Source organism: Semicossyphus pulcher, unplaced genomic scaffold (genome assembly GCF_022749685.1).
Source record: "Semicossyphus pulcher isolate SPU_LCO1_2020_fin unplaced genomic scaffold, fSemPul1.0.p SCAF_22, whole genome shotgun sequence".
In the NCBI taxonomy this organism is placed as follows: Eukaryota; Metazoa; Chordata; class Actinopteri; order Labriformes; family Labridae; genus Semicossyphus; species Semicossyphus pulcher.
Genome location: NW_027211696.1, coordinates 5,234,196 through 5,246,732, shown reverse-complemented (window position 1 = coordinate 5,246,732; position 12,537 = coordinate 5,234,196). Strand labels below are relative to the sequence as shown.

At 41.6% G+C, this 12,537-nt stretch overlaps 1 protein-coding gene across 1 annotated transcript in view; it reads left to right on the top strand.

The window, feature by feature from the left end:
* Window positions 1–12,537, top strand: part of LOC138602375 (transmembrane protein 132C-like) — a 118,685-nt gene that overhangs the window by 25,235 nt on the left and 80,913 nt on the right. Inside the window, exons 4-5 of the mRNA XM_069673850.1 lie at window positions 4,806–4,841; window positions 9,869–10,808. Coding sequence (XP_069529951.1) covers window positions 4,806–4,841; window positions 9,869–10,808 — 976 coding nt within the window. The remainder of the gene's footprint in view (window positions 1–4,805; window positions 4,842–9,868; window positions 10,809–12,537) is intronic.

The window sequence follows — 12,537 nt, the reverse complement described above, 5'->3', positions numbered from 1 at the left end:
ACCTGCGATCTCGTTTTCACAGCATGTGAAAGAGGCTCGTTGTTGTAGATGTTGCATCTCGAAACGATCAAAACCGACTAATGAGACCGACACTACACAGCTGCACTAAAAATCTGTTAAAACAGAATAAGTCAGGTCAATATTTAACAGAAGACATCACATCTCAATCAATGCATTTACAGAAGGGACGTCTGTGTGTGTGTGTGTGTGTGTGTGTGTTTTTGTGACGAGCACGTGCTGAGACACTGCTCCAGGTATGGGAGAGCCAGAGCGCAGGAGTGTCCAGTAAGTTAATCGATTGTGGGTGACCATCTTTTAGACAGAAAAAAAAACATGATAGAATTAGTTGCCAAATATTGCCTCACTGTGAGTTCAGGTGATTAAGTTTCATATCTGTCAGGAAAGCAAGATCAAGCAGCCACTCGGCATCAGACAAGAGGGCGGTGTCCTCCCTTGATTCCTTTCAGCAAGGAAAAAAGCGTTGTATTATGTTACCCCCTCAAGAAACAGTTTGGAGCTTCTGTGTTGTTTGGACTTTGCTTGAATGGAGTTGAGAATCTTAACAACAGGTGTCATAACATGATCAAAGCGCATAACTTTGCGCATATAGCCTGCTGGTCAATGATGTAGTGATTGGTAAGAAATTTAGCGAAGTCCGGGTCTGTCTTGTAGTGTGCAATAAATCCTGAGTGGCGTCATAGCTAGGGCTCCGTCTGTTGTGATTTCAAAAGGCACATTTTATTTCCGCAAAGTAGTTCTTCAAAACATTGTAGATATCCACTCTGTTTGTGGTAGAGGAAGCAATCAAAAACCCTTCTTTGGTGGAAAAGTCATCAAACACCATCCGAACAAGTACAACCAACTGGGCGGTATCACTTGAGTCCACTGACTCTTCACATTGAATTGAAAACCATTTGCACTGTGTCATGTGCAGCTGCCCCACTGAATCTGGAGAAGAAGCGCAGAGACTCTCCGTGCCAACTGTGTTAGCACCAAGCTGTACATCAGCAATAGCAAACATTATTTCAACCTTATTTTACCATTAAAGAAATATTTTCAGAAGCATAAATAAAGAATGAATGTGTAAAGATATTCACACACTAATTCATTCTGTTACCCTCTTCTTGAAATCACTATATTCACACACCAGCCATTTTCCTCTGACTTCATGCTCAGGGTGAGTAGCTCAAATGCTGATATAATGTATAAATGTAGAGTGCCTAACAATCTATCTTTTTACTGTTTCTCGATTTAAAGAGCAACTGGAAAAACAATGAGTGAAAAAAACATCCTTCAGCTACCGTTAGACAAAAGCTAATGATTGAATTCAACAATCTCCGACCTCACATTTATGTCAGCCATGAAAAAATTGTGTTACCTAGGAAATTAAGCCTTCTCATTTGTATACTGTAAGAAAACCAAAACTCTAATATTAGCTTTTAGCCACTTCCTAGCTAACAGTCATTTTATCTCGTAAGTGGCTGAATGTTAGCTGTTGCCTGATCGCAACTGTCTTCAAATGTGGCAACAAAAACCTAAAATATGGTCCTTGTGCTTGATCGAAATTAGGACTTTCTCGTAGTTGTACCATCTAATAGAAGTTGAAATAACAAATGATCAATCTCTTTCTAAGAAATACCCTTGATTTACTCCATTGGCCTGTAGATTATCTAACCTTGGGCCTCTGTATCACACATATTTCATCAATGAGTGATAAAAAGTGACGTTTTATGATGCCCGGCACCTTATTTTATGATTGCCTGTAATAAAAAGTCTCACTGAGAAGCTTTTCCTCAGCAGTTTGTTAGCTTGTAAAAATCTGATATGGTACAGCAGGTTTTCAGCAGTAAAAACATGTAGGAAAAAACAGATTGGAAATTAGCATCTGATTATCTTGTTTAACACAAGGTTAAAGGAACGTGTTATTTTGGTGTCTAATAATTGACAAAAACTTTGGTTTGACATATAAATAAAAGGTTTTTGTTCAGCCATTTACAGGCTAACTTTTGATTTTAATTAGCAATCTTCTTTCCAGATGTCCCTTATTTGATGGCTTGGACTCAATCACTCTTTAATTTTTTGGTAGGATATATTTTATCCTCAACAAAGTAATAATTTGTGCGCTGGTTTACAAAGTTTTTTCTGCTGTGGATTTTCAGAAGCTTGGCAAAAATATTAAACACCCTCACATTACACCACATCTCATTATCCTTTGCTTATTTATTCATACTAAGATGGTATCACGAGCCAGAAAAAGTTAATCACGAAAATTATAATATAACTGATTTTTATTTCATGACTTTACAGAAATCCTTTGTATAACAGAAAACTGTTATACAAGTTTGCCTCTAAAAGTGGTAAGCAATTACTCCAAATCCCTAATAATTTCTTCTTCCGAACATAATGAATAGTTTGGTTTGGATTACTTGACTTCAAGGAGCAGCTGCAGTTTCTGATGTCCAGACTCCATTGACTTTCTTACAATGTAACCTCGCTGCAAATGCCAGAACATTACTCACCCTGCTGCTTTCTGCCAACTTACTGCATTATTCTTACCCTACTGACTACATCAGATTTAATTTATTACACCGCCACACACAGACGCACATGCACACACACACACACACACACACACACACACACACACACACACACACACACACACACACACACACACACACACACACACACACACACATCCTTACTCCCAACAGGGGAGTATCATACTACACTGACCAAGTGTGGACTTCTGTTTCTGCTCATTTTGTGGTTTTGACACGATTTTAGCTTAGTTTAAAGCCAAGCCACCAAGAGGGGCTCTTAAAAATGTCCGCTGTTGGATGGTAAGTCCCCTGATGGTGAATGAATAATGACGTTAAAGTCCACTTTTAGATAGGTACGTGAGTACACACACACACACACACACACACACACACACACACACACACACACACACACACACACACACACACATCCCCAGTGTGTAATATAGAGTACAGCTGAAATGGATTCACTTGGATATGATGAGCATGTGCAGAGAGTCATTGTTACTTATGATGCAGGTCTCCCTCTGTCTCAGCACAGCAGCACATCATCTGTCACTGTCCCTTCTTTTATTTGACTCACTTTCAAAGTGCGCTTACTTCCCTGAGAGCCGCTCACATTCATAAGCTCACTGGGCAATCTGAGGTCATAAATGACATCGTAAGAGTCCACACAGTTAAAGCTGAAGCCTTGGATTACCCCTGTGGTCCCCTCGTAGGAAGGCTAACTGCTGCTCTGCTCGGCTCAGCACATTCGGCCTCGTTCCTTCAAGAGCTCTCATCTACAAGTTCATCTCATCTAAACAACCGCCGGCTCCTCAGTGGCTCCCTGCTCCGCCGTTCACCTCCTCCTTTCCTGACAGCAACGCAAGACGCCGGGCCCAGAGGCAGCTGGCAGAATTGAAGTGTCATAAAAAGCCCATTCACGTCCCAAATGTCTCTTCAAGGCAGAAAGCTTTGCAGTAGTTTTACTCTATTCACAACTGGCCAATCACTGTTCAGTGCTGTTGCTCACGAGCCCCACCAAGGAGACGTGACGGCGAGCAGGATGAGCAGGAAAATGTTCTTTATGCAGACGAAGAAATGTTCGGAAGCTGCTGAAAGTTTTCCCGAGTCACTCATAACCAAAGCCCAAACAGGAGGTTTATCTTTTTTATGTCTGTTAGTGTTTCTTTAAGTTTCCTTTAACACTGAAATAGATAATTTCCAGGCGAGCAGAGACGGAGGATGGATTTTAAATGTCATTCTGGCAGCAGTTACCTTTTGGATCTAATCGAGGCAGCTCGTGAAGCAGGCAGCTTACAAACAAGTGATTTTTCCATTGTTTGGAACAATGTGTAATTGTTTTCAGTCTCATCGTTTTTCAGCTGGGGAAATTAAGTAATTTTAGCTCTCTTTTTGCTGTCTCCTCAAAAATTACTTCTGGATTTGCTTTGTATAAAAATGGGCTGTTTTTAAAATGTGGGTCCCTAGCTTCAAATACCTACCTGTTCTGTACACACTCTTTTTAGGAAGCATGATCAAAGACTCGTAGATCAGATTAAATTGTTTCAATTCTCTTTTGACTTCCTTTTTGTTAATCTTAATTACCTATTTAAGAATGGCCCAGATAACAAACTGTGCATTATTTGAAATGTTTTAACAAATTTAACATACAGATGGACAGTCACAAAGGCTTATTTTTCTTTGTGTCTGTACCAGCCCTGAACCCATAGTCTAAGGACATGTTAAAACATCTGATTTTAAAATGCATATGAATAATTGTGCTTTATGTTGAATCCCTTTTAATAGTTAAGTGATGCACATTTGCTGCCTGTGGTTTCTTAAAGGAGATTTTGGCTGCCTATGTGAAAGTGAGGAATGTCTTTCGCTCTCCTTGTGCAGACCAACACTCTCAAAGGAACACTGCATGTGTATTGATGTGAAGCTGAGATGAGAGGCTGGTGCTCAGGAGGAGAACAATGACTTGTGTTCAGTCTCTGTGAATTTATCGACAGATGTGACCTAAACTAAAGAGGCCATGAGCTTTTTGTCTGAGACGAAAACAAGTTTCTCACAAACACTTTGCTCAGACTTATTGCTGATATCTGTGAGGCATACAGCCGTGCTCCATCCATCTTGGTCGGGTCACGATACTTCATTTTCCCTCATTTCTGTGAAAGGGTAAAATGTGATTCCACCTATCGATCGCTGCATAAATGTGTTGCCTGCTGATGAAAGATGAGGTGTGCTTTGCTTTGATGTGATCTGATGAACCTCCAGCTGGGAGCGGCCTCTCTGCTCTGCTTCTCCTGCAGTGTCAGGGGGCATGTGATGGCCACTTAGAGTGATTACACTTCCTGTGTGTTGTTTTTGTGTGGAGACATCAGACAGGACGTTTCACTAACCAGGGGATTGTGTTACTGCCCACTGAAGACGCTTTTATATCTAGTAGCCTGAAGTGAGTTTAAGGAGGCTTTTGAAACTGTCTTGGTTCATGTACATCAACAAATTTAAGCCTTAAAATACTGTTACTATAATGTTTGATTACATTCGTTAAGACCAAAGTTTTATAATGATTGTTGCTGCTTTCAGAGAGATTCAGCCTCATCTCTCTTCTAGACTTCCTCAGAAACCATCTTTGATAAGGTCTTTAAGCTTCCTGACTTTGCCAATGGCATTTCCTCCATCTGAGCTGCAGCTGACATTTATATCCAGCCCTCCAATAGGCCAAAATACCCTTTTCTCTCCATTGTTCTGTGGCTGGAAATAAGTTACCTCTTATACCGACCGACATCAGGTCCATTGATGGTGACTTCAAGGTCCCCTAAGCAGCTCCTCTGCAGAGCAAAGCTCCCACACAGAGCAAATGTTTAACAAAAGAAAATGCCACAGAAAGATCAGGTCCAAATGTTTTACCTCGTGCACTTTCGGAAGTTTGGGATTTCAAAAGCTTTTTAAATGTCAGCAGTAGAAGACAGAAAACAGGATGTGCCTTCCTCTTTAAAATCCCAAATCAGTGAAGTGAAAAAGCTTTGGCACTTCAGATACAACAATGGGGGTAAAGAGGAACAAATTTGTGCAGTTTCTGGCCTGTGCTGTTTTTTAGTCAAATAAAGACATTCTTGTTTTTCTCCCATTACCTGCATGATGCTGCTTAGGTAGGTTTTGTGTTTTAAAGTAAACATTCAACAGACTTAATTTTATCAAGCATTTAAGGCTTAATTTAGGCATGATAGACATAACTTTTCACTTCAAATTTGACTTCTGTGAAATGATCTAAAAAGTTCTTGTTTTTCTAATATGTTTATTCAGTGGGAAAAAAACACTGCACTCATGGCCAAGCTCATTGTTTTCCATGACGCCAATCTTCTTCAACTCATCAGAAAAGAGTCCATAACTGCTATATACCTCACTGTACTTTGACAAAGCTTTGCTTTGAGCTAAATGCTAATTGCTAGCATGCTGAAATACGTAATAGATATACTGATGTTTAGCAGACACAATATTCATCATCTTAATTTGGGAACTGAACATGCTAAAATCTGGTAATGCTTACTATGCTCATCCTTGCTCATCCAAACTTCAGCATGCTAACATTGCTACTTAGCACTCAACATAAAGTACACCCCAGAATCAGAATCGAGGTTTATTGCCAAGTAGGTTTGCACACGCTCGGTTTGCTTGCAGCAGGATGCATTCATGGTTTGTGTCTTTTCTTAGGATTTCTTGACAATAAGAAACATGAACAACCGAACCAGACTTTGCCTCTGAGGCTGTCATGGACCACAATAGAACTGTATGTGGTAAATAATGGATGGACAGAAAGATGGACCACATTTAGATTTCACATGCAGACCTCGTCAGTCACCACATGTGCTTGTTTTTCCAGAGAGAGAAGAGACAGCAGCAGGTTGGAGAAGCTGTGAACTCTTGTACAGCAGGCAGTCACAATGTTCTATCATACATTAAAGGGTCAGGGCCATACACATCTCTTGCTGTCTTGAAACATGCCAATCATCTCCACCTCTCACTTCCCCTCTCCATTCCCTCCTGATGTCGTCTTCTCACCTCCACCTCTTCTCTCTCTATAGATTTCATATCAGAAAATCTGTTTGATTAATTAGTTACGTCAGGCCAACTATATCTTTTTGATCAGGGAGCGAGAGAAAGATGCACACATGGCGAAGGATTGATTTCAGAGGAGACAAGAAAAAGGAGAGGAGTTTGGAAAGTTAAGGGGATTCTATTTCTTGGTTGGTTCATCTCTGGTTGCCAGGGATGAAAACAGGTGATTCTAGGAAAACTGTTTGATTTGAAGCAACACATGGCTGCTTTTAAACCATTTTAAGTTTTAGAAGTTACATTTTATAGTGTTATAGGAATTCCTTGGAAAACACTTTAAATGCAATGTCTAATGATGAGGCTGCTCCAGTTCAGCTGCATGTTTGATATGTGATCAGACACCCCCTTTACCCGCATCCTGAGGGGTCGGCAGTGGCCAGAAATCCTCCACAAGACTTTACAGCCGGGATTTACCACAGGGGTTAAGTTCTCTGCACAAATCATTCCCTCCTTCATTTGCAGAAACAGTCCTGCAGACATGATTTACACGTACAGTAGCTGCAGACATGAACTCCAAGGGCAGCTCAGGGCCACAAATCACACCAGCTTTGCCTTTTTATTTATGATGACCTATTGGTGTCATAGGAAGGGACTTAATCTAAATCTGAAGTGAACAATTTTTTTTTGCTGTAATGAGATATTTAGTTTAATCTGTGTCATGGTGAATGGAAACTAGGACAGTGTGTCACGTCCCCCAGAGAATCAGAGAGACAGGAAAATCCTCTCACTGTACTGAAAGCACGATCCAGCGGCAGCTCAGCACCTGCTCCTCACATGACATCGCTCTCTGTTTTGTCACGTTTCAAAGTAAACATCCATCTCACGGTCAAAACTGTGCTCCAGCAGTCGCTCACTGTGAACTGTCTCAGTGGAGGCCTTTAGTCTTCCTCCCCATCAGGGAGGCAGTGGTGGATAAAAATGCAGTTTAACTCTGGAGTCTGAGGAGTTTGAAGAAAGTGTGAAACATGAAGACAGAAAAGTGTAACATATTAATATTTATGATGCATTTATTTGTATTATTATGGCTTTGTTTCATTTGAGTTTAATACATATGATTATATGTAATAGAGTCTGTAATTTGGTTCAGCTTCATGGTCGTGTTTTATTTGGGTAACAAACACAGTTTTCATTGCTGCAATGGAGACAAAGGCCATCATTTCAGGATTTTTGTATTCATTATGGTATAAGCCTTGTTAATGCTCCTGCATTGAAGTTTTAATCCACCTCCTGACCTGTGTAATATATAGAAATACACTCAGTGGCTCCAGTAAATCTTGACTTAAAGTAACAGCAGATGAAGAAGGATTGGATATCAATGCTCTGATTGATTTATTGGCTCCATCATTAGTCTGTGTTACAGTCAGAGCAGCACCTTCTGATAAAAGACTCCTCTCAAAGACGTATAAATGAAAGGCAGGTAATGAAAACATCATTTCAGCACCAGGAGCTGTCCATTATCTCCTCCATTACTGCAAATAGACTTATGCACGATACCTCTTTAAACTACTCTACCAATATGAGAGGTATTGATTATTAAATGCATATATATAAAGTTTTTCATCAGAGTGCAGAACCCTAATGTCTTTACAGTATATTGTTAAAGGCACAGTACTTATGGTGAAGCAATAAAAGTTTGATCTCAATCACCTCCAGATTTTAAATTTCTATCAAACATTGAGGTAAAATAAGGTTTTCATGAGGTGGGTAAACCTTCACTACATCCTCACTTCCTCCTCTTCCTCTGTGCCAGAGCTGCGATGGTCATTTCTGAAGCTCTCTGCCTGAAGCTGCTTCTGTCCATCTGGTGAGCAGGTCATTGCTCTGCTGCCATGAACTGTCACAAATCAATGCCACGCCCCGTCTCCAACAGCATGGAGGCTTCAGGAGAGAAAATCAATGTCCTCTCATGGGCGACTCCATCAGGCCGACTCTCTGGCGCATGATGGGGAAGAAAAACAGAGGGTGGGGACGATTTGCAGGATGGAGAGGAAGCGAGTTTTAGAGCCCTGCAGGGTCTGCTGAGGTTGGATGAGCTTTCTGGTCAGATGACCTGATGTGCAAAATCAGTAGGACAGAAAAATAAGTTGGGAGACAACAAAGGCTGCATGCGTATCATGTAATCTTTTTGATTTCAGATTACTCTTACAATACCAACTACATTTTTGTAATAACACAGGTGTGGTGTCGGGAAGAGGAGTTGTTAATCAAAGAAATGACATAAATTGAAGGACACAGGTGTATATCGATGTTCTGGAAACAACAGGGTGATAGTTATTGTAGTTTGGCTGTCTGATTTGGCGGCATTACCAACATGGCCAGCAGTTAAAGCAGCAGCTGTGGCACACAGCTCATGTGGCAGTTAGGTACTCTGGAAGTGTTACTCGCTGCCATTTGAGTCAAAAACTGTACTCTCAACATACAGGCAAGATTATATTTCCAGTGTGCATAAATTGCCATTAATCAGAAAAATATAATGTTTATTTTAATTCTTCCGGATGCCGGATTGCCGGATGTGATGCATAAGCACTGGATAAGCACTTGTCTTGCACATGTGCAGGTCGAGTATATCATATCAACAAACTTGTGCCGTAGGGTGTACGTATATATGCCCACGTCATCACAAGAGAAGTCTGTGGTTGCCTTCCTGGAATCTATGTATTGTCACCGCTATCAGTGGAAACGCTGGGAACGTGAGGCGACCTGACCATGGACTCATGGAATCATAAGATGAGTTTGGAATGACAGAGGAAAGGAAGCAGATAATGAAGAATGAGAGAAATATAAATCGAAAACCTGAAAAATTGTGCATCATAATGAAAAACAACAAGTCAAGCCAACAAGTGTCTTGACTTGCGTCTACCAAATTCTTTTCATAAAGTGATAGCATTAGAAAACGTCTCCAGTAAACCATTTAACATTCACCACTAGAAACTGACTGTGGATATGATGCAAATTAATGCAAATATTATGGAAAAGATAAGTTGACGCCGTTCAGGTCGTGAGTTATTTCCTCCTGTTTTTCTCATTGTGCTCTTTGATTTCACACCTGGCTCAGGTTTTGTTGATGGGATTAGACAATAAATCTTCCTTACAGAAATACAAGTACCATGAAGCATGACCAGAAGTGTCCTGAATTCTTACAGGTGTTTTTACCTTAGTTGTTGAAGCAAAGATTAGCGGGTAGATAACCTCTTCTTTGTCATTTTGTCTCTGTGTTTCAGTGGTGGACAGCAAGGTGATCCTGGAGGGCCTGCAGAGGTTCGGCCCAACGCCGATCTATCTGCCTGTCAGCTACCGGATCCTCAATGCTGAGTCTGCATTCTTCCTACAAGAGGCCAATCAGGACTTGATGAGGAACTCCAGCCTGCAGGCTCGCACAGAGTCCTTCTTCATCCACCAGGCCCAGCAGATGCCCTTTGTCAATGCCAGCTACGGGCCTTTATCTGTCCAGCAGCCTGTCCCTCTGGAGCTGCTGCAGACGCTGCCAGGGCCGTTTAACTCACCGTCCTTCTCTTCATCATCAGCACCAACATCAGCATCATCATCATCATCAGCAGCAGCCCCTCTTTTTACGTTCAACTGGAAGGTCCACACCTACATCATCAGTGAGAGGATTCACCCCAGCTGGCCAAAGGTTCAGGTGTTGTTCTATATTGCAGGGAGGGACTGGGATGATTACAGCGCCATCCACAAGCTGCCCTGCGTCAGGATGTTCGCCTTTCACGAGACTCAGGAAGTGCGTGGGACTTGCAGGCTAAAAGGTGAGCTGGGCATATGTGTAGCCGAGCTGGAGCCCCTGGCCAGCTGGTTCAGTCCGCCCACCGTCAGGCCGGGCAGGCAGAGGGTCCCCGAGCAAGCCCAGGGCACTCCTGTAGAGCTCTACTACATGGTTCAAAGCACGGAAAGCGGAGACTGCAGCTCAGAGGATTCCAGAAAGGGCAGCTCCGTACGCCCAGACCAGCAGAGGCCGATGGGATATTTTGCAGGGCACACACCTATGCAGCGCATCGGGAGCGTCAGGCTGTTTCAGCCGCTGTCAGAGCTGAAGCTGGACAATAACTTTGTGGTGATGGCACCATCCAAACCCATCCGACAGAGAGAAACACTCTCTGCTTTTCTGGCTCTGTCCACGCTTTCTTCAGTGCAGATTTTTACCCTCAGGTGAGTTGGCCTCCTCCTGGGAGAACACAGTTTACCTCCCTGTTCCTCTCATCTTCTTTTTAACATACTAACACAGGCAGAAATCACTGGACACATGAACCTTCAGTGAAAGCAGCATTGGTTAATAAAACTCAAACCACAAACCTCCCAATGCACAACATTACAGGACACCAGTCTGTCACTTGTGACTCAAGTGGTGCTGAGGCAAATGACAGAGGGAATTGTCAAAAGGAATTCTGAGTCACTGTCTGAATCATATCTTGAAATTAATCACGTAGGGTTTAACTAATGTAGTACAATGCATCTTTATTTCTAAACACTACTTTATACAACTTTTCAAATACACCTAATAGAGATTCCTATGGAGATCAGGCTACACAGTTATAGTCCAGTACCGTATTAACTGCACAGTATTGTTGTGGTTTGAATAACAAAACTGAAAACAGCTGGTTCAAAATGATCTGCAATCGTCAAAGCCAAGGATTCATCTCTGGTTTTAGAGATAAGAAAGTGTGTGTATGATAAGCTTTGTTTTGTCACAACATATTCCAGTCCACAGATAATATTGCCATGACACTGCCGGTCTGCTGCCCAGCAGTAGTTTGGTTTTTTAGCTTGTTTATTGAGGTCATTTGTCTACTTATCAGAATATTCTTTTTCACAAATGTAAAGAAATCAAGAGAGCCCTTGCCAAAAATTACAGGCTTTGTTATTAATTTATCTAATATATCAATGATTTCTATGAGAACAGAACAGTTGCTTTAGTCCCCCCAACACACCTGCACCTCTGCTCTCTGCACAGCTGCTGGCCCCGCCCCCTCTTTCTGTCTCTCTGTCTGCTGTGTTGACTGTCTTCATCAGCAGTCTGTTTAATTAAGTTACAAAAGTTAAATATTTTCTCTCGCAATTCAGTTCTCACAGCACGGGAGCCGCGTGTGTTAATTAATTTTAATTTCCTGATTAATTTACAACAGGGACATACGGAGGTACACAATAGGTTTGTTTGCATTGTGTAACACAACTGTATATGATTGTGTGTGGACAGAGAGCGTCAGATGTCCTTCTTTTGCCGTTAGAACACTGTGTGAGGAGTAAACTGGTCCCGCTGTTGTTTATTTGGTTGCCACAACTTCATGTGTGATTGTTGTCCTTTGACTCCTGTCACTGTTTCAGTTCTCTTCCTCAATGAGGAGAACGGGTGAAAGACCGTTCATGTGGAGCGGACATTTATGCAGAGTCGTTTAATTGCAACTTCGGGACACCTAGAAAACTGAAGCAGCAGCGGCAATGCAAAACATCATACTTCTATTTAAGGATCCTCTTCTGCCAGAAGATTTTCTGGCTGCTGTAGATGGTTTAAAATAGATACAGTCTTTTACAGAGAATGTTTGTTTGTGTTTATTGTAACCTTTCAAGTTGTTTTGGAGAGAAATTTGAGTCTCTGTGGAGCTGAACACCTTCCAAACAGCATGTTTGACAGTCAGGAGGATTATTTTGACTGGTAACACCTTCATTACACCTCTGTGCTGTTGATGAAGATTGTTTTCATGTTCTCACCTTCAAAACTGCCCGTCTCAGTAATATTTCATGTGATGTGATTGCACACAACAACAAGTAGTCGTTGATTCATTGAGCTCTGTCTCATACAAATTACCATTCAAAGTGACTGTAATTGCTCCATGCTGCGTGATGCAGATGAAGGTGTAAGGAATATGCATTTCAGCTACTT